This window comes from Podarcis vaucheri (assembly GCF_965113315.1).
Source record: "Podarcis vaucheri genome assembly, chromosome: 7".
Lineage (NCBI taxonomy): Eukaryota > Metazoa > Chordata > Lepidosauria > Squamata > Lacertidae > Podarcis > Podarcis vaucheri.
Window position 1 is genome coordinate 23,034,317 of NC_138765.1, and position 21,597 is coordinate 23,055,913.

At 43.9% G+C, this 21,597-nt stretch overlaps 2 protein-coding genes across 2 annotated transcripts; one reads left to right on the forward strand and one right to left on the reverse strand.

Moving 5' to 3' along the window:
- Positions 1–2,687: 2,687 nt before the first annotated feature.
- On the reverse strand, positions 2,688–8,272 carry ATP5IF1 (ATP synthase inhibitory factor subunit 1). The gene is made up of 4 exons (XM_082233172.1): positions 8,181–8,272; positions 5,183–5,342; positions 4,933–5,045; positions 2,688–2,941 (listed from the first exon to the last, which is right to left on the reverse strand). The coding sequence occupies exons 1-4, from the start codon at positions 8,255–8,257 to the stop codon at positions 2,800–2,802; spliced, it is 492 nt and encodes a 163-aa protein (XP_082089298.1). The 5' UTR covers positions 8,258–8,272; the 3' UTR covers positions 2,688–2,799.
- A 203-nt stretch (positions 8,273–8,475) lies between these two features.
- On the forward strand, positions 8,476–21,584 carry DNAJC8 (DnaJ heat shock protein family (Hsp40) member C8). Its single transcript, XM_082233171.1, has 9 exons — positions 8,476–8,623; positions 10,671–10,772; positions 12,519–12,575; positions 14,069–14,135; positions 14,363–14,457; positions 16,043–16,114; positions 17,504–17,595; positions 19,700–19,775; positions 20,804–21,584. Exons 1-9 carry the CDS (start codon positions 8,555–8,557, stop codon positions 20,924–20,926), a joined length of 753 nt encoding a protein of 250 aa, XP_082089297.1. The 5' UTR covers positions 8,476–8,554; the 3' UTR covers positions 20,927–21,584.
- The last annotated feature ends 13 nt before the right edge of the window (positions 21,585–21,597 follow it).

Here is a 21,597-nt window from a genome sequence, read left to right on the forward strand (position 1 = left end):
TATCGGCGCCAGGAGGCGGGAGCAGACAGAGGGCCCCCGCGGCCAATCAGAGCCCGAGGAGAGCCCAGGCCAATCCGCACGGCTGGGAAAGCCATGGCGCGCCGGTAGGGTTAGGCGGGGGAGGGGGTGGGGAGAGAGGGAAGGAATCCAGCGCTTAAAAAAAGAGCGGACGGTTCCCGCTTTTTGTAGTTCTTTTGTAGACAAAGGAGGCTCGCTGGTCGCCTCGCACTTTCAGCCTTGCGAAGGCCTCTCTGTTGAAGTATCTGGCGGTACTTCAGCCTGGACGTCTTAGAAGGCTCCCTCTTGAAAAACACCCAAAATAAATCCATTCACAAGTAAAAACCAAAAACAAAGCTAGTTTCGCAAGAGGTTTAGTACAGATTCTCTCTTCCTGACACGCTCCTCTTCTAGATTTAGGGATTTATCCTTATCATTTTATGGCGGCGCAGGTGTATTTCTGCAGCAGAGGCACCTTTTCGGACCTTTTCGGTTGTAGCCTCTATATCACGTCCTTTCTTCCCAAAGACGTCTGTGTACTAGGACCCTTTCTTAATTCCCTTTAATAAATGGATTGAAACCTTTCTATTCGAAAGAAAAGAATAAGATAGGGCATTAGCGTTTTATATTACGGTGGCTTTTTTCCTTTAATTTTAAATATATATATATTGCAGTGCGTTATTTTGTTGATTTTGTGTTGGACTGGATTTAGGTTTCAACCCCCTATTTAACTCAGTGGAATTTATTTCTGTGTAGATATGTATAGCGCTGCACAATATGTTGACAGTATGTTTGTGGATTTTCAATTTTCTATACTATATGATATGATACACTATATTATATATTATGTATAACATAAATTATAAACAATTGTGGGCTGCTTGGTCCTTATACTGCTTATTTAATTTTAATGTATTAGAAGTTATTTTGAGTTTTAAACATTTAAACACTTGTAAAGACTAGAGGCATGTGCTTTATTTGTGTTTAACCTGTTGACTGTATATTTCTTGATCCATTTTTATTTAATTTTGAATTGTAATGACCTTAGGCTATTAAGTTATAATTTGTGATGTAACATATCCAGTTACATTTTGTGGTTGTCATCTTCCTCCAGTGCCATTTTTAATGAAAGGAATATAAATGTTTCAGTTAATTAGTGAAACCACAGCTGAACTACATGTCACAACGGATGCAACTTTAGCTGTGTACACATAATACATTTAAAGCATGATCTCCCACAAAACCAAATTCTGTAGTTTACCTCCTCACAGAACTACAATTCCCAGTACCCTTAACAAACTACAGTTCCCAGGATTCACGGACTGGACCACACTTTGAATGTCTTTTAAATGCATGGTGTACATGCAGCCTAAGAGGTGTTTATCATTTCAGTAAGAAGGAAACAAAATGGGAAATAACCCACGATGAATCCAGTTGGAAGGTGCTTGGTTGTCATTTCAAAGCCTATTTTGTGTCAGTAATGGTGACAAAGTTATTCTTAGTGGCCCACTTGTGTTTAGAAATACAGGAAGCTGCCTTGTACTGAATCAGACCATCGATTCATTAAGCTGAGCATCATCTGCAGTGCATTGACTAGACTTTCAGAAAGTATTTTTCCCAGCTCCATCTGGAATTGCCAAAGTTTGGACTTGGAAACTTTGAATGCAAAGCATGCCCTCTTTCAACAAACCCTTCTCTTCTTTGCACTGTGTAAGGCTATATTACATCCTGTCTGAAATGTGGTTGGTAGGCATACTTGCCATGCTGATATAATTCTGTAGGGTTTGTTTGCATCTGTTCAGACTTGGATGTTACTGATAAATCAGAAACAGTAGCGGAAGTGTCCCGATCTTTCATTCTCTTTGATTTCATTGAATTTATTCCAGTTGTTTATTCACACTCAATTTAGCAATTTGGTGTTGCCTGTGCTTGTTCCATGCCCATCGTGGCTACTGATCACTGGTGGGCAGTCACTAACATATCAAGCAGCGGACACTACACTTTGAAGCCCCAACTATTAGGACTATAATGAGCAGCACCTCCATGCTGCTCTTTGATCCTACAAAAACTAGAGGTTCTGAGGCAAAACCTCTTCTTTTTTAAGGGAGCCTATATCAGACATCTAGCAGGGTTCTAAGGCAACTGTCCAAGGATACCAGGTTCTGATGCTGGTCCTGCTTTACTGGGCAAAATGCTTCTGTTGGGAATAATCATTTGGGCTTGATGAGAAATACTGGATTCTGATATAAAAGTGGTTTCTCTTAGCTATAATTTCACTAGTGTTCACAGTCCACATTCATTCTATGGCACTAATTGTGTTGCTGGATGTCAGCTCACACCATTCTGGCCACACAGGCTGGAAGTAAAGGGAGTTTCAAGTCCAACAGCATTTGGAGAGGTACATGTTTCCCACTCCTGATGTAGTAGCAAGTGACCAGTTATTACTACTACCCGACTAATGCAAAGGGAGTGTTATATTTGCCAACAGTTACAAGAAAAAGGTGCACAAAACAGTAAGAAAAATGGTTTGGTAATGCAATCATTACATCCCAAATTGCTCCTCAATGTGAGACTTTGCTAGCAATCTTTAATGCAACCCCCTGCCATCTCACCCTGGGGGAGGGGGAAGATTCAGTAGACATAATTATGGCTAGATATGCTGCTAAGTAAGAAAAAAAACTGAGCAGGAAGAGAGTGAGTTGTTTATTTCACACTGTGATAAGAGCAAGACCTTGGATGTCGGCAGACACCATTTTTAAAGCAATGCCAGATACATCTTGCACCAATAAGGACGGAATTTACTTAATCATCATCAGTAAGCTTCTTGAGCTTGTACTTATGGCGCTCAATTTCCTTCTGCAGGCGCTCTATTTCTTTCTTCTGATGTTGTATTTCATCTTCATGATGTTTTTTCAATTCTGCCAATTGTTCTCTCTCTTTCTCCCTGCAATAGTATGATATGAATTAATAATGAAGATTACCACAGCTAATCATTCAAGTTTCAGCTAAAGACAATGCACAAAAGATAGGGCAATACAGTGTACCCCCATCTACATATGCAACCTTAGCAAGCCTATTAGATGTGTACAATTGTAGGTGCAGCCTCACCATTTCACACTTTCACCCATATTCAGCAGATACTTGTTGACATCTGTCTATCTTAAGAGAAAATGGATTGTGCTGCATTAGCAACACCAACGTGATTTCTCTGGGGCGGAAGCCTGAGCTGTGTGTATGGAGAACCTGGGCTGCCCAGACAACAAAACCTCCCTCTTGGTCTTGCTGATGTGCTCTAAACGTCTTGTGTGCCCTATCTGCCAGAGCCTGTCTACGCATGCAGGGGAAGTCCGTAACCCACTGAGGGTTTGAGACCCATTGGCTACCCTCACCTGGTTTAGCTGGACAGTTGAAGCTGTTTCCAGGACCGTAGGTGCTGTCGCATGCTGACAGTTTATAGGAGCCACAGATAATTGAGCGCAGGGTGGGGACCAAAGATGGACAACATACCCCAGAAGGAGCAGTGTGTCACCCACTAGAGGTACTACCCCTCCTCTAACACCCCATATACCCCAGTCAGCAGATACAGCAATATGATAAAAATAGTCCAGCTCATTCAGAGGGCACAAAACAAACCATAAGGTAGCCAGTAAAAGCAACTGCTATTTTCCAAGGTTTGCCACGGAGTTTGATTCCTGTAATATTTACTATTACTACATTAATATTCTGCCTTTCCTTCAAGGAGCTCAAGCCACTATGTATGGTTCTTTCCCATCACAATCTAACACCTTAGGTTGAGAAATTATAGTGTTGGGTCTTCCTAGTCCAATTCTCTAGTGTAACAAGTATACTGTACTGGCTTTTGGTTAACTAAAAGATACTATCTAAGATAGTACCTGTCATTAAGTATCTTCAATGGAGTAAACAGACTAAGCATTCCTTCCACATTTACTTCTAAACAAGTTCCACTGAGTTAAGTAGGCCTCTAAGGATGCTTGCAACTACTACAGCCACATGCCAAGCTACATATTACAATAAATTGTCTGTTATAAAAGCCCTGAAATGATGACTATTTTGTGAGGTCAAAAAAATTAGAATGGCTCAATCTTCCCCCTTCTGCTATTTTTCTACATCAAATCACATTTCCACCGCAGCCCATCTCCTTAAAGACTGGGGCAGGGGAAGAAGAGAAAGATGAACCACCATGATTTATGTTTCAATTTAACTCTAAGAAGAAAAGAACAAACACTAAAAGAAAAAAATAGTACAATAACCAAATTTGTTTATTGTGGTATAAGCTTTTATAATCTATATCCAACATCAGATGAGTGAAGTGCTATTCTTAATAGAGGGGCAGGTAGCTCATTCACACAAACAGAGCAAAAATGTGATCTAATGGGGCTAAATGTCCATACAATTCAGGGACTGGAGCCTATGGCATTTCTGTGCAGAGTTCAAAATGTACATAAAGCAAAGTCACTGTTTTGTGTGTGTGTAAAAAAAAAAAAAGCCCATTACTTTGCTTCCACCACCAAGTCACCAAAAGTAGGGGAGAAAGAAAGGGACAGTTATTTCCTTTAATAAATGTATGTCCTGCATTTTAAGTGGCAAAAACATGGTAAGAAAAAAAATCAACACAAAACACTCTGGTAAATAACACAATCGACTAAAATAATAATCCACGAACCTAAAATAATTCGCCAGTTTATTTTTGCACACAATGCCAAAGGAGAGAGAGAGAGAGAGGAGCTGAACAAATCCTACAAACGCCTCCTCTCCCAAAAACTATATCCAAAAATCCCAAAGTATAAGTTGCAGATCCGTTTTTTAGTAGCCACTACGTAGTTACGACCCAGAACTAGGCGTGACGCTTCCACCAGCACATTTAGGCAGCAGATAGGATGGCGGGGGTGGAGGGAGGAAAGAAGAAGAACGTACCTGAAGTAGCGCTCCTCCATGGCGGCTTCCCGCTTCCCAAAGGCCCCGCCAGCTTCACGGACGGAGCCGCCTCCGCCGCCGCCCTTCCCAGCACCTTTGCCCAGCTCGCCCAGCTGAGGGAGGGAAGAGGGGGAACAAGGGGAGCAAAGGAGGATCAGGCTCCAGGTGTGCTTCCCTCTTCCAACCGCGCCTGCCGAGGCCTTTCGCGGCCCCGAAGCCCTCCGCAGCCCACCTCACCCCAGCCCAGTACCTGGTCGGCGCCAGAGCTCCAGGCCCGCTGCTGCTGGGGCAACGCCAGGGCTCCTCGAAAACCGCACCTCAGTACGGAACCCACCGCAGCCATCTCAAGTCTGCCCTTGTCGAGGGGCGTGGAACCAGCCCCAGCAAAATCTGATGATGCGCCTTCCTGTCTGGGAACCGGAAATGAGGGGGGAAAGTAAAGCAAGGGCCAATCAGGGCGAAGGAGCGAGACAAAGCGGACCAATCGACGTTTCGCCCTGAAGGTCATGCGGAAGTGGAAAGGGAGGAAGGCGAAATCATAGAGCTATGAAAGGTAGAGGGGAAGAAAGGCGACAGACGCTCACATTCTGAACTTCCGGCATCATGGAAGGCTCGTGTGTGGGTTTTTTTGTGTCTTGGTGGTAAGCTATTCTGGGCCAGTTCGCCGAAGGAGGAATGTATTGATAGGAGAGACTCTTCAGGCTACAGTTCTGCGCACGTTTATTTGGAAGTAACACTCAGTAGGCATTCGTTCTGAATAGGGTTGCACATTGCTTTTTTTCTTAAAAAATGTTTAAGAAAATAGGGTTGCACATTGCTTTTTTTCTTAAAAAATGGGACACACTCATTTTCCTACTCATATTGAAATGCTGTCCCTCAATGAGGCCAAACTTAGATTCACAAAATGTTTAGGGGTATGCGTACCCCCAGAAAAAAGTACTAGGGCTACATAGACATAATGCCATCCCCAACACACGTGCCTTGAACTCAGTAATACTAGGCATCCTTGGTAATCACTAGTAGCCGAGTAAGATTGCCTTCCATAAATGCAGTTTTAGCAGCGTGTCCCTACATGACTGTGGAGGCCAATTCTGGATCCACACATCCTTCCACAGTGGGGACATAGGTTTCCAGGTGGGAATTGATCACAGTGAGGATTTGCCAGACGTCCTCTTTGCTCATTTCTCCCTTTCATCCAATATTTGTGCTTCAAAATCCATGATGCCTTGGGTAGGAGCTATTCTGCAATTGGAGTGCTCACAGGCCGGTGTTTCCCAATTTTCAGTGCTTATACTGCTTTTCTTTTGCCTTGAGAGTGGCTTTAAACCTCTTTTGTTGTCCACCAGTATTTTGCTTTCCATTCTTGAGCTAGGAATAGAGTAGGCCTCAATGGAATTTACTTATGAGTACAGTGGTACCTCGGGTTAAGAACTTAATTCATTCCGGAGGTCCGTTCTTAACCTGAAACCGTTCTTAATCTGAGGTACCACTTTAGCTAATGGGACCCCTCACTGCTGCCGCACGATCTCTGTTCTCATCCTGAAGCAAAATTCTTAACCTGATGCACTATTTCTGGGTTAGCGGAGTCTGTAACCTGAAGCATCTATAACCCAAGGTACCACTGCAGACATATAAAATGCAGGTTGCAAGCCAATTCATAAAAAGAGCTAGACTGCATTAGTCCATAGACCAAAGCAGAGTAAAAACAGAAACATAAAAGCCAATTAAATCTGTAGGTAGTACATCCTACATGACTAGAAGGCACAGATGACATTAACTGGTTTACACCTCTTTTCAAGCTGTTCAAATTGGAAACCATCACCACTTCTCATGGAAGCAAACTCCATCATTTAAAAACATACCGTGTGAAAAAGTACATCATTTTGTCTGTCCTGAATCTTCCACCATTCAACTTCATTGGATAGCCCCAGGTTCTAGGTTATGAAAGAGTGAGAAAAACGTCTATCTACTTTCTCCATGCCATACATAATTTTATAAACCTCTCTCATATACTCCCCTTACTTGTCTTTTTCCCAACTAAAAAATCCCAAATGTAACTTTTTTCTCATAAGGGAGTGGCTCTGTCCTACCAATCATTCTGGTTGCCTTTTCTTCGCTTTTTCCAACAGTGCAATATCCTTTTGGAGATACAATGACCAGAACTGTGCATAATATTTCATCTTATTTATAAGGCTTCACAAAAGCACCCACCTTTCCTAGTTTCTCTAACAGACACTCAACCCAAGCCATATTGCATATTGCATACTGCCTCTGCTCTGCACCCTTCTCAGGAACGTTTGCTTGGCTGAATGTATCATTGAACTACAATAATGCCTCTTGGTTTTTCTTAGCAAGAAATCCACTTTTTCACAGCAGCTGCATACTGCATTGACATTTTCATTTGAGCTATCCAAATGTCCCCAATATCTTTTCCAGATATTGGGGTTATCTTTTACCAGCCCATGTGTATGTGAAGTTAGAATGCTTGCACTCGTGTGCTCAATATTTTATTCTTACTTAAATTGAACCACAGTAGTACCATAAACTAAGTTGTCTTGCCAGGCTTATCTATGTCACTTCCCTTTAGTTTGGTGGGAGCAAATAGGCAAATTAAGCATTTGTGTTGTCTCCCCCCTTAGTCTACCCAAGAAACTCAGTGTGTGAAGAACTTTGAGCTGGTTTGCTCCAGCTCAGCCACATTGCTCTCACCAGCCATTCTTGTGTTCCTATACCAATAATTTAGAAACTTTCACTACTTTGTAACAAAAAAAAAAGGTTTTACAGTGGTACCTCGGGTTAAGTACTTAATTCGTTCCAGAGGCCCGTTCTTAACCTGAAACTGTTCTTAACCTGAGGTACCACTTTAGCTAATGGGACCCCTCACTGCTGCCGCACAATTTCTGTTCTCACCCTGAAGCAAAGTTCTTAACCCAAGGTACTATTTCTGGGTTAGCAGAGTCTGTAACCTGAAGTGTATGTAACCCGAGGTACCACTGTACTGCTTCTGACTGATGTATGGAAAACCACATGAACCAGACCTTCGAAGGGTTTGGTGGTAAGTAAAGCAATTTGTAACTTGTTTTTCCTGCGTGGGGGAAGAGGGACATTTTACAACTCACTTGGAAGGGCTAACAGCCTATATTTCCACAGCCTATATTGCCTATTTTGTGACTTTCTCTGCTGGAATTCTCTCACCCAGGAGTACTTACCCCAAACTTGGAGTGTGTGTGTGCACCATTAGCATTGACCTGATAAGGATTTGGATGGAACCCACCTCACAGGGCTGTTGTGAGGCAGGCGGAAGGAGAGAGGGAGAACTGACCATAAGCTCAAAAGGGCAGGCTAACAACGTCCCTTGTGGAGGGGGCGGGGGAAAGCTGCCATGTCGCTTAGCCCCGTTGTTTGCTACAGCATACCTGCTGCCGCTGGCAAGAGACCTGCAACATAAGACGCGCTGACAGCCGCTGCAACCGCGCACTGGCCCTTTAAGAGCCCCTCCCGTCCCCTCCGGGGCAAGGCGAGCAGCTGCCGGTCACGTGCCGGCGGCTTCAGCCGAGGAGGGAGGAGAAAGGGGGTCCGTATCACGTGGGAAGGTCGAGCGGAGGGTCACGTGGCGCGAGAGATGGCGACCCCGGCGGAGCGAGAGGCGGGCCGCGGCGCCGAGGAGGCGTTTCTCACTTTCTACACGGAGGTGCGGAGTCCCTGGGCCCCTTCCCCCCCCTTGCGCTTCGAGCCCCCCGCTTTCCCTCGCCCTCCTCGGGCCTTGGCGCTGGCTAGGCCGCGGGGGGGATCAACAAGGCGCTCCCTCCCCTCCTGGCCTCTTCCTTTGGGACCGGCCGAGGGCCTTTCCCGCTGTCGTTCCCCCCTCCCCCCGCTTCCTGGGGCGGAGGGGCCCATTTATCGGGTGTTACTCCGGGGTGCATGACTAGAGCATCGGCTGCTCCTCAGAGCCGCTCTTGAACCCCCCCCCTCCTCGACTGTCCTGGCTATGGCTGCCTGGGGTTGCCAATGTGGTGTTTTTGCGGGGGCCCGGGGAGGATCTTTGATGGTGAAGGAGGGGGCAGAGGGACCCATTCCTCATCTGGTGTGCATGCAGGGCCGGATTTAGGTTTGATGAGCTCCTGAGCTACTGGAGGTAATAGGGCCCTTTATATGTCCAGCTGTCCTTTGTCAACAACATATGGTCGCTGTTTTTTATGTTGAATATATGCTATATGGTAATTTATGGACCTAATAGGTATCTAAAGCCATTTGCACATGTTGCCATGAAACCAGTCCATGCAGAATGTAAAGGTAAAGGGACCCCTGACCATAAGGTCCAGTCGTGACCGAATCTGGGGTTGCGGCGCTCATCTCGCTTTATTGGCCGAGGGAGCTGGCGTACAGCTTCCGCGTCATGTGGCCAGGATGACTAAGCCGCTTCTGGTGAACCAGAGCAGCACACGGAAACGCCGTTTACCTTCCCACCAGAGCAGTACCTATTTATCTACTTGCACTTTGACGTGCTTTCGAACTGCTAGGTTGGCAGGAGATGCAGAATGTAGTCACCCTATATATAGAAATGAGCACCCAGTGATATATTAGGGAGCAGGCTAGCAGGCGGGGCCCATTACTTGCATCATAGGAGCCTACACAACACAAAAGACTGTTGCTGTATGTAGGTTTTATTTGTTTTTTATCATGTATTTTGGAAATGTACGTCCAGTTTTTTTCCTTTACAATTTTTGGGGTCCCCAAGAGAGTGGGGTCCTAAGCTGTATGGCTTGTTTAGCTTATACGTAAATCGGCGCTGTGTGCATGGCGTTGTTATTATTATTCATAATAAACAGTTGGAGGGCTGAAGGTTGGGGATGCCTGGTTTAATGTATCCATCCTGTGTAAAGTCTTCTAAGTGACTAACAGTTGTCGGTGCACACCTGGAGTAATTAATGCAGCTGCAGTTGTGTGCCCTCTGGAATTTGATACCTCACAGTCCGATCCACATGTTTGAGTACTGGCACTTACTTGGTGCAGGATTGTACCATATGATTGCAATGTGCAAATGCAGAAACTGGTATCAGGCACAGAAATCGTCATTCAGAGAATATCAGCCTTCATTATAATAAATGTCTATACCATGGTTCAGTTAGTCATTTGGCAGCACCTGATGCTGTAACATTGTAGAAGCCAAGCAGGTGTGGTAGACCTGGTTAACTCCTTTAATGGGAGACCTCTTGGAACCCCATGTAAGAGCAGGAGGAAATAATGATAATAATATATACACTGAAAAGAAAGCCTATACTATATCACTGAATTCACAAACCAGTATTCATCTCCTTTATTTTGAAACCTGTTGCACTACAAATATGGCTCTGGCATGCACTATATATTATTCACACATCTGCAAAATATTTTTTTACAGCAATGTAATTTGTTTTGAGGAAGGGACAGGGAAGACAGTTTGTACCAGTTTCCCCTGAAGTACCCCATACTGCCTCTCATGTTGCTGCAAAGGTCTCCTGACCCTCCAGGACAGCTCTTCAGGCGGCAGGGGCTTGCTGGAGGAGGAGGGATCAGTCAAAATTGCTTTCCACTCCTCCCAGCATGAGCAGCACCTCTCTGAGTGCATCTCTGAATCCAACCCATAATGATGCTTTGCTCTTGGGCTCTGAAGATAACCTTTATTTACAGGTGTTCCTTTCAACATATGTTTTAATAATGTACAGTTCTAATAATTGATGGCTGTTTAATTTCTGCAGGTGAAACAAATAGAAAAGCGGGACTCTGTTCTAACGTCAAAAAACCAGATTGAGAGGCTTACTAGACCTGGGTCATCCTATTTCAACCTGAATCCGTTTGAGGTAAGTCCAAGCACATTTTCATTAATACGATTTTTTTTTACAGCTGTTAATTTGTTTATTGTTTGATTGACAGTCATGCTCAGTTCATAGCTAGCACTTTCTTTAAGGCAGATGGAAACTGCAATGTCATGCTTGTCTCTTCAGTTTGCACCTGCAAAGGGTACCTGCAACAAAGTGTTGCAGTGTAGAGTGCTCTTGTTCAGATGTTTTATTTCTGATTTTCAGATATACACATTTCAATAGTTTTACAATCATTTTAACATTTCAAAACTCGACTTACTCCTCTTTCTGTCCTAAATTTGCAAATTTCTTTTAATATCTTCCCAGGTTTTTACATAATTATCTTTATGCAGATTTATATTATTTGCTGTTAACCATACACCTAGATACTTAACCTTTCTTTCAATCTTTAGATCTGACACATCTTGTAATTTATTTTAACTCTCATCATTCATATTTTTTACCATGAGTTTGGTTTTGTCTTTATTAATCTTAAGACTTGCTACATCTCCAGTTTTTTAAATCTCTTGTAATACTTTTGGGATTGACTCTATTGGTTCTACAGATATCACGTCATCTGCAAATGCTTTTAATTTAATACTGTCTCCCACTCTTATACCTTTTTTTTTTTTATTACAACTTATTCTTTGCGCCTGCCAGCCATCCTGTTTTCCAGGATACTCCATTCCATTCTCCGCTCTGCCCTGGCTTTCCACACACACACACACACACACACACACACACATCCATAGCCAGTGAACATTCAGTGGTCACTGGGCTGTTTGGGGACTTTTTCACCTAAGCCCCCTGGCCCAAGGTTTTATATTTTATATTTTTGCAAACATTGTTTTCTGAGCCTGTTGGTGTCTACTTCTTATACATGGATGATGTGGGCTACATCAGTGTTTCCCAACCGGTGTTCCGCGGCACACTAGTGTGCCGTGAGACACCGGCTGGTGTGCCATGGGAGGGAGGCGGGCGAGGCGGGCGGCGAGAGGCGGCGGCGAGGATCCGCGTCGAGCCGGGGGCGGCTCCGCGGTGGTGGTGCCGAGCGGCGGGGCAGCGCGCGCAAAAGGGAGGAGCGCGAGACAGCGGAGGAGGAGGAGGCCGGCATGTCCGGGCAGCAGCAGCAACAGCAGCAGCAGCAACTCCCGGCGACGGCTCCTCCTCCGCCCGCTATCGCCGCCACCACCACAACAGCCGCCGCCACCTCAGCTGCCGCCGTCCCTCAGTCCCTCGCTCTGCTGCCTCCTCCCACCCCGGCAAGGGGAAGGGAAAAAACGTTCACTTTTGTGCGTCCCTCCCGGCGTGACGCTGCGCGCTGACGTCACGGGGCGGGGCTTTAATGGTGGTGTGCCGCGAGATTTTTTTCCGGTAAACAGGTGTGCCGTTGCCCAAAAACATTTGGGAAACACTGGGCTACATAACTGTCATCACCTGGAAAACGAGTTTATTTGTATATAGGATTTTCTGAGGCAGACCTCTTTCAAGGAAGCCACTTCTGTCACTTTCTCAGTCTGTGTACCAAAGAAGAAATGCTCATTTAGGCACACACAGGCCTAGATCCAGTTTCCGTAACCAAAGATGTAAGCTTGGGAAAGAGCATGAGTTTTGGCATGACATGTTATCACAGCCTTGTCTACTGGAATGTAACCCTTCTGCTGAAGAAAGTTTTACTTAGTTTCCGGATTGCAGAAAGGCTCAGAATGTAGCTGCTTTTGATGATGTTACTTTGGTCTCTTCCAGGTGTTGCAGTTGGACCCTGAAGTTACAGATGAGGAGATAAAGAAGAGATTCCGTCAGGTACATGCCTTTGTTGTTATTTTTGTAATACAAAGAAGCTTGGAGCAAATCATGTGAGGAGAGGGGAAAGTACTTCTCCTTCAAAGACAATTTAGCAGAAATAGGAGGGAAAGTGTTCTTCCCTAGTATTCGCAGAGAAACAACAATGGCTTTGAAGTTGGATATGAGCTTCCCCCAGAAAAACTTGGGGTTTGTTTTCCCAGAATGTATTCTTGGTGGCATAATTATACCCAAATTTGGTTTCATGTCCTACTGATTACTAGGCATCCTATATGTTCATATACACATGCCTAGAGAGAGTATTTGTTAGAGAACTAGTTATTTAATGGTTTATTTATTTTTACTACTACAGTGGTACCTTGGTTCTCAAATTTAATCCATTCCGGAAGTCCGTTCCAAAACCAAAGCGCTCCAAAACCAAGGCGTGCTTTCCCATAGAAAGAAATGCAAAATGGATTAATCTGTTCCAGACTTTTAATAACAACCCCTAAACCAGCAATTTAACATGAATTTTACTATCTAACGAGGCCATTGATCCATAAAATGAAAGCAATAAACTGTGTACTGCAGTCACACAATTAATCTATCAGTAGTTGAACTGGGTTCCACATAGTCACAAAAACAAAACAAAAAAGCCACAGAAACAAAAAATGCAAAATAAATAGCAAAAACAGACCGACCCCAGCGTAACACTCAAATCAGAAGCGTGACACTCAAAATGGAGCACGTTCAGCTTCTGAAAAAAGTTTGCAAACCGGAACACTTACTTCCAGGTTTGCAGTGTTTGGGTTTCAAGTTGTTTGAGTACCAAGGTGTTTGAGAACCAAGGTACCACTGTATTGGTTTGGGATGTGCCGTGTGTCATGGGTTGGGACTGTGCAAGTAACCCTGAGGCCCCATCCCCACCACCGTTCTAATTCCTTGAGCACTGGAAGTTCAGTTCTGACTTAGGTTGCATCAGAGACTACTCATTTTTGCAAGCTTTCTCTTCCAACTAAATAGTATGCAAGCTGTGTGTTGTTGTTTTGTTTTATTTGAAATTGAAGCTGAGACTCTCAAAATGCCAAATTTTGTACCAGGTAACAAGTCCTGGTCTTGCACTGTGAAATCACAGATGTGAGCACTTTGGTGTTGTTTTATTATTCATAGTTTGCATAAATTGCAGGGGAGCAAGATTTGAGGGCCCTCTAGAAAATTAGTTTGCCCTAACTGAATATCTGTGAAAAGATACACAGTATTAAGGTCCACAAATCTGTAGTTATTTGGGGTGGGTTTCTTCAGTTGATCTACTCAGCTGCTTTGCTGAGATTGGGGAGGCCTGGGAATCCAGATGAAGGGCTTATTCCCAAAAGAGGAGAATGAGTGGTGAATGTTTGATGCCATTTTATTAATAAACAAGGCACAGAAGCCAATGTAGAGCATTCTGTTATCGGTAACCCCATGATAACAGCACACCTTTTGATAAAAATACATTTTTACTCTGTCTTTTACAGTTATCCATATTGGTGCATCCTGACAAAAACCAAGATGATCCTGAAAGGGCACAGAAGGCATTTGAAGGTACCTCGCTGATTTTCCTGTGTTTCCAAAGCTCCAGATGCTAGCATTGCACCAAATGAATGCGGTTGGGTTTGATGCTAGAGCTTGGAAAGAGAGCTGCCTACTGCTGCTCCGTTGAATCTCTGGAAATAAACACGGCTTAGTGTTTTCTCAAGCTCTGATCGCATAAGCAGTGTAGACCATACAAGTTATGTTGAGTGTGCTGATAGAAATGTTTGGTTTGTCAGCTGTCGACAAAGCATACAAGTTGTTGCTGGACCAGGAACAAAAGAAGAGGGCCTTGGACGTGATACAGGCTGGAAAGGAATATGTAGAGCACATTGTAAGTACCGTGGGTGTGTGACAGCTAGCCTCTGATTTGAGGGAGGGGATTAAGCGACTGAGCTTGATGCCTAGGGAGGGGGTGCAATTTTATGTTTGCCGAAAGCTAAAGTGTTTCCTCATCATAGTTCAGGTTAGAACAGAGCTTTTCTGTATTTTATTCAACCATGATTTTGATTTTCTGCAAATATAACTAGAACTGAAATGTTAGAAATGGCAACAGGGAGGCATACCAAATGTAACTATTGGTGCTTGGAATTTGATGAATGTTAATTATTGTGCAGATGAAATCTAATTGATAATTTAAACTTATTTTGAAGCCGTCTTATTAAAATTCTGCTAGGAAAAAAATGTAACTTAAACATTTTTGCTGATGGGAGATAAGATTGATTTATTATGATACTTTCTGCCATATATCATCCTAGACACAAGCTTGAGTGGATTATGTTAAATTGTTTAAACATTTTCATGTGTTCAGTGCTTTAGTTTGGCTAGGCCATATCCCTTCATAGCTCTCTGCTCCCACATTGCTCACATTCTTGCTGTTGAATTAGATGGAATTCTTGCTGTGCCACTTTACCTTTGAGTATGTGATGGGTGGGGAGCTTAGAGAGGCATTAGAATGCTGCCTAATTTTCCATCCTTGTCTAAATTCCTCACTCCTATCCTTTGTCTCCAACCAACCCCAAAAGCAGAATATTGCAGAGCTAGAAAATGAGTTCTTTTAAAAGCAAATGGGAAACTGTTTGGGACTGAACTGAAATCCTGTATCATAATCAGGGTGAATCCAGGGGGGTGGGGGGGATGCATTTGGCCTGTGCCTGAATTTTAGATGCTTTTCATTTCTTTGGCGTTCGGAATTTTTTAAAATGTGCATCACACAGATGTGACACACTCTCAGCTTAGAGATGCATCTTTAAGCAAATAAGAGATGAGATGTAGTAAAAGACATGGTTTGTTTGTTAAATGATAAAGATTTTGCCACATTAAAGAACTGTAACTTATAGATATGAATAAAAAGATATCAGTTCTGATGGCACAAGATTAGACAGATCAGCATGTTCTCTTAAGATCAGGTGACTTATCAATCCAGCCAACCACCGGCTCTTTTCTATACCTCCTTTCCAATATATGTCATCATTTTAAATTTATTATTATGGCTAGGGGTCCCAAAAGCTGGAGGTGGCCTGGGACTCTATAGACTTCTGAGAGGGCCTGATCATAATGACATATGTGTGGGAAGTAGGAGAAAGTTACAGAGTGTCCAACGTCTGTTCAACTTGCAGTCGTTTTAGCTAGCCTCCTTTTAGCCAGGATAACTATAAACTTTTCTTTAAAAAAATAATCCTGTAGCATTATCACTGATCATGTCTCCTTGTACTTGCATTTTTATATTTTTAACTTGCATATCCAGGCAGTAAAAGGTAAACAGATTCGGAAATCTGTTTCCACTCTGGGCCCATGACATCAGTGCCTGTGCTGATTGATCTTGTGGCTGTTGGAATGAGCCGCAGAAGTGATAACAAGCCTGGTGCAGTTCAGACTCTGTAAGATTTCTGTGCTCCTTACCTGTGATACCTTTTTAGGCAAAAGAGAAAAAGAAACAGTTAAAGAAAGAAGGCAGGCCAACCAACATAGAAGAAGATGATCAAGAAGTAGTAAGTTGACCAGCAGGATATACTTGGTTGGCAGGGCTGGGTTCTCCCAGGCCTGGGGCGTACCTCGTTGCTTTATGATTTGGGAGCAATGCACATCTTGGAACATCTGAGGCTGGAGGCGTGTAAACCTCCTCAGTGTCTCTTAAGTGCCTTTTGGGTCCCCTCTTACATTTGTGGGCCCCCAGTAGGCTTGACAGGTGGTGGGATGCAACATCACTCTTATGAGTGCTGGACAGCCAGGCTGTTGCTATTTAAATTCCCCCACAGTGCTACTTGAAGGACATCTAAATGACAGCACTCCCAGACCTGGTGCCTGATATGTATGGCCTAGTTGCCATTACAGTGGTGCCTCGCAAGACGAAAAGAATCCGTTCCGCGACTCTCTTCGTCTAGCGGTTTTTTCGTCTTGCAAAGCAAGCCCATTGACAGCCTAGTGGATTAGCGCTACAGCGGTCTAGCGGCTTTCCGTGATCAGCTGTTAAGCGGGTTTTTCAGCGAAACAGCTGATAGGCGGCTTAGGAAAAGGGGGGGAGTGAAAAAAACCCGCGGGGACGCGCAAGATTTTTTCGTCTTGCGAAGCAACCCCATAGGGAAATTCGTTTTGCGAAGCGCCTCCAAAATGGAAAACCCTTTCGTCTAGCGGGTTTTCTGTCTTGCGAGGCGTTCGTCTTGCGGGGCACCACTGTATTCTCTTAATGTCAATATGCTTACCACCTGCTCACTCAGACCCAGCCACTTGGTGTGCTGGGGAGGGTTTGAAGATGGGGACACTGTCAGGTTGCTTGGGTACCACAACTGTCTCAGGCTGCTGATGCTGGGCCCGGTCTGTTTTACCGTGTTTTAAATATACTGTGACCTGCTTGGGAAACCTCGGCGAGCAGGTAATATGGAAGTATTCCCAATAGATATATATATATATTTGCGAAGTCCCTGCTCGCTCTCCCTTCCTTTTCATTATTTGGTCCTCATTTTACTGTTGTGTGCCGAGATTTACTGCTTTCCACTGCAGTTTTATGAGACAGCCTTAACCATGTCTACTCAGAGATTGCACCCTCTGTTACCTTTCCCAAACTCAAAAATAATTCCATTCTTAAGAACTTTACTACAGGGTGGTGTCTTGTATAAACATTTGAAAGATTATTCTGGAATGTTCTAGCAGCGTGGTGGGTTGGTAGAAGATGTAGTATTTCAAGTCCCGGCCTCTGAAGTGTCCAACTAGTGAGTGCTGCGGTGTCATTTTTTGGTGCATGCAGTCCTGCGGAGGGGGATGGGGGAAGGAGTTTTGATTAAAGCTTTTCATTGCATTTTTCCAGGCTCAGGGGTTATGAAATGAAAGGTTACATTGCAGCTGGGCCCTTGGTATGAGTGCTAAACCTGTGTTTCTTACAGTTCAAACAAGCGGTGTACAAACAGACAATGAAGCTCTTTGCAGAACTCGAAATTAAAAGGAAAGAAAGAGAAGCAAAAGAAATGCATGAAAGGTAAGAGAAGTAGTGGGGTATTGTGTTTGGTGTTGCTTTTCTTGAAGCCCATGTAGTTAGGAATCATGGAGCATGTAGGCAGCATATGAAATCTGAGTTGTTGGGGTTTTCCAAAAGTAGCCTCAGGGGAAGTGCTTAGTGGGAGGGAAATGCTATTTTATTAAGCATTTTTATAACGCTTAACCCCTGGGTGGGCAAACTAAGGCCCGGGGGCCGGGTCCCGCCCAATTACCTTCTAAATCCGGCCTGCGAATGATCTAGGAATCAGCGTGTTTTTTCATGAGTAGAATGTATCCTTTTATTCAAAATGCATCTCTGGGTTATTTGTGGGGCATAGAAATTCGTTCATTCCCTTCCCCCAAAAAATTTAGTCCAGCGCCCCACAAGGTCTGAGGGACAGTGGACCGGCCTCCTGCTGAAAAGGTTTGCTGATCCCTTGCTTAACCCAATGAGCAGCTTTACACATCCTCCCAGAGAGACAGCTATGTTAAATCTGTTGCAAGAAACATAACAAAGAAGCTTTTGACACCTTAAAAAGAACCCCAGTACATCTTGTTGTGTAATAAGCATGTGTGGTCTAGAACCTACTTCATCAGATGCATGAACTGTTACCCTGAGTTTACTTTTTTCTTGTGTGTGTATATAAATATATATCACACACATACACCTATCTTTGTGTTTGAAATTGAAAAAATGGCCAAGAAATACAACACAATTCTACAGAAAGCTTAAACGTATACAAGGCAGTCATGGTGACCATTTATGGACAGCTGTAAATAGGTGATAGCATAGCATGCTATAATGTGAGTGGTTTATAAATCTTCCAAGATAAAATATGCCAAAACTAGGATATTGTTTTGATTAGAATTCATTTTTCTACCTATTGCTGATGGTGACTGTGGTACCTTGTATAGATTTAACCTTTACTTGTAACCACCAACTTGTACCCTTGTCTTTTACAGGCATTTGTCCCACTATTAAAATAATTAATTCTATGTCTGTATACATGAGCCCATGCCACAATAAATCTCTTATTATTTAAGTTGCCACAAGATGTTTTGTTTAGCACATGATGTATGATACATTAAGGGATTGCTGTATTGTGGAGCAGGGATTTGAATTCACCCTAATACATGCCCCAAACCAGTGCTCTGCCCACTTATACCGCAGACTTAAGTTTTGTAGGAGAAAGAGTATTGCACTACATAAGTTATTCACAAGGTGATGAGGTGGGTTGCAGTGTGTCTCATGTACTGGAAAAAGTAATAATCTAGGATGACTAGGAGAAAATACATAATTTAGGTATATGAGGGAAAGAGCTCTTGCGTTGTAATATCGAGATTGGAGCTCCAGGTGGCAGTCTTTGTTTTACAAGGCTTGTAGGCTGAGAGATCCAGTTAATGTGCTTTCTGCCCTTTTCTTTGCTCTGAAGCCAGGTTTATTTTTGTTCTAAGTGCGTCTCCTCTGGGCGGATCCAAGTCCTGCATTTTATTTTGGGCCCCGGCACTCAGCACCCAAGGCCCTTTTCATTGCAGCAAGCGTTAAATATACCAGATTTCAACCCATTTTCAAAAGTGTCATCTTATAGCAGGAACAAGCTGTTCCAAAGGGCTTTATCCAAGACTGTGTGGGTGGCTTGCCATATAGAAGCCTAATGTAATATTTGCTAAATTCCTACCCTGTCCTCTGCCAAGGGTTTGTTATGGGTAATACGCTGTTTCCTTTTCAGAGGCACACACTTAAATTTAAAAGGTGGTGGTGAGGAGATACATGGATGGACATAGCATAGAGATGTGGACATATTGAGGAACCTGACTCTCTAGATGTTGTTGGGCTCTTGACTTCCACCAGCCCCAGCCAGCATGGCCAATGGCCAGGGATGATGGGAGTCATATACACAAATAGGATTCCTTTCCCAGATTTCTCCCATCTGTTCTGTCTCATGTATCCTTGTCGAGGGAAACATCCAGCTGATCTCCCTTAACTCATCCTGTCTCCTTGCTGACCAACGCTGATCCTTAATCTAGTCCTGGCCCCCGTTCCCCAGCACCATTTTACTCACAGGGAATGCAATGCTAATTTTTCTCCCTGGCTCTTATTCTAGGAAGCGGCAAAGAGAAGAAGAAATAGAGGCTCAAGAGAAAGCCAAGCGTGAGCGAGAGTGGCAGAAGAATTTTGAGGTAATTGTTATTTGCAGCTTTGGCTGTCCTATCAGCATTTTAGCTGTCTAATCTCAAAGCGCACTTATTCTCTAGTAAATCCTACTGAATTCAGTCAGACTTGTGAGCAAATGTGCTTAGGATTGTGCTGCAAGGCTTGTGTTGAAAGGGTTATTATACATATGTGTGTATGTATGTACAGTGGAACCTCGCAAGACGAAAAACGTGCAAGACGAAAGAGTTTTCCGTTTTTTGAGTCGTTCCGCAAGACGAATTTCCATATGGGCTTGCTTCGCAAGACGAAACGTCTTGCGAGTTTGTTTCCTTTTTCTTAAAGTCGCTAAGCCGTTAATAGCCGCTAAGCCGTTAATAGCCGCTAATAGCCGTGCTTCGCAAGACGAAAAAACCGCAAGACGAAGAGACTTGCGGAACGGATTAATTTCATCTTGCGAGGCACCACTGTATGTACGCATGCCTACCTACATATACTGCCCTTTTTACCAAAGTGCACAGCTTTGTTCTGGATACTCCCAGCATTCCCTGCAGATTCAGATATTAATTCTAGAAGCAAAGAAACACCCAGCAGGGTGCCTCAAAAACCGTATAGTTTAGTTTTTCTTTTGCATTTGAAGCTGTCATGTCTGGCAGTGGCCTTCCAAACTCTTAGCCTGATGTCCCTTTCCCATCCCTGGTAGCTGAAATCCTGTTAACTTGAGGTAGCATGTACTGAAACAAGAGCCTTTGACTCCAGAGCATGTGCTCTGCCACTGAACTGTGGTTCCTCCCCATACATTCCCCCCGCTCGTTGTATGGCTTTTCTCTTCTTCCCACAAGCCCTAGCTGTTGTTACTAAGACAGAATACTAAAAAAATCTCTTCCACCAACTCGCCCTTTTAGTGCTTTGAGGCCCTTTCCCTACTTCTGGCGACTTGCGCTCCTTGAAAGGCGTCTCAGGAAACGCTTCCCTTTAGATATAAACAGGAAAGGACACTCTGGCGTCATGGCACTTGCTTCTTGTTTACACTCTTACTCATCTTCCTTATACGTAGGAAAGTCGGGATGGACGTGTGGACAGCTGGAGAAATTTCCAGGCAAATACAAAAGGGAAGAAAGAGAAGAAAAACAGAACCTTCTTGAGGCCCCCCAAGGTGAAGATGGAGCAGCGTGAATGAGCCTGGCTTTTTCAGACTCCAGCGGACAATCCCATTACCGTCACGTTGAACCCTTTCTTGCTTTTCCAGTAGGATCTTTGTTTTCAGTATGATTGAATCTTGGTCAAAGTATTTACTGTCTCCTGCCCATTTGCCCTGAGGTTCATGATGTGATGTCCAGGGCCAAGCCTACTGCACTTAGAACACTTGGCTAACTTAGGAAGACCCCCACCATAACTGCTGTTGCATTTCCTCGTAGCCCCTGTAATTTAATGTTCTGTATTCCAAGGATGTTGCTGTTCAAATCGTCGTTAGGCCTAACCTGTGAGTGTCCAGCTAAGGCAGATGCTGGAGAATATGATGCCTGGTGATTCCCTTGTTCACCTAGGCCGGTTGTCGTGTTTCTGTCTGCATCAGTTTCCACTTGTCAATAGTGAAAATTGGAGCCTGCCATGGAGATGGATAGCTGGACTTTGCAAAAGTTCCCAACTCAGCTGCATGGAGCTGAACTTACGCCCCAGCTCTGACTTGCAGCTTGGCAACTCCTTTCTTCCAGGATTGCAGATGAGTTAACTGGCCAACTAGACTACCAGACCCCGCCCCTTGTAAATAAAAAGTCTTGCATTGAATATTCAGTTAGTGGCAATGTTCAGTATGTAAAATAAATTTTTACCCAAAACCTTTTGGTGTTG

Bases quoted from the DNA above. Each gene is read 5' to 3' on its own strand.
- ATP5IF1 (XM_082233172.1), bottom strand. From the start codon at position 8,257: ATGGTCAGTTCTCCCTCTCTCCTTCCGCCTGCCTCACAACAGCCCTGT. The intron at 5,343-8,180 runs GTCAATGCTAAT...TCCGGTTCCCAG, and splicing joins TCCATCCAAATCCTTATCAG to ACAGGAAGGCGCATCATCAG. The intron at 5,046-5,182 runs GTACTGGGCTGG...TCCCTCCCTCAG, and splicing joins GGAGCTCTGGCGCCGACCAG to CTGGGCGAGCTGGGCAAAGG.
- DNAJC8 (XM_082233171.1), top strand. From the start codon at position 8,555: ATGGCGACCCCGGCGGAGCGAGAGGCGGGCCGCGGCGCCGAGGAGGCG. The intron at 8,624-10,670 runs GTGCGGAGTCCC...TAATTTCTGCAG, and splicing joins TTCTCACTTTCTACACGGAG to GTGAAACAAATAGAAAAGCG. The intron at 14,458-16,042 runs GTAAGTACCGTG...ATACCTTTTTAG, and splicing joins AGGAATATGTAGAGCACATT to GCAAAAGAGAAAAAGAAACA.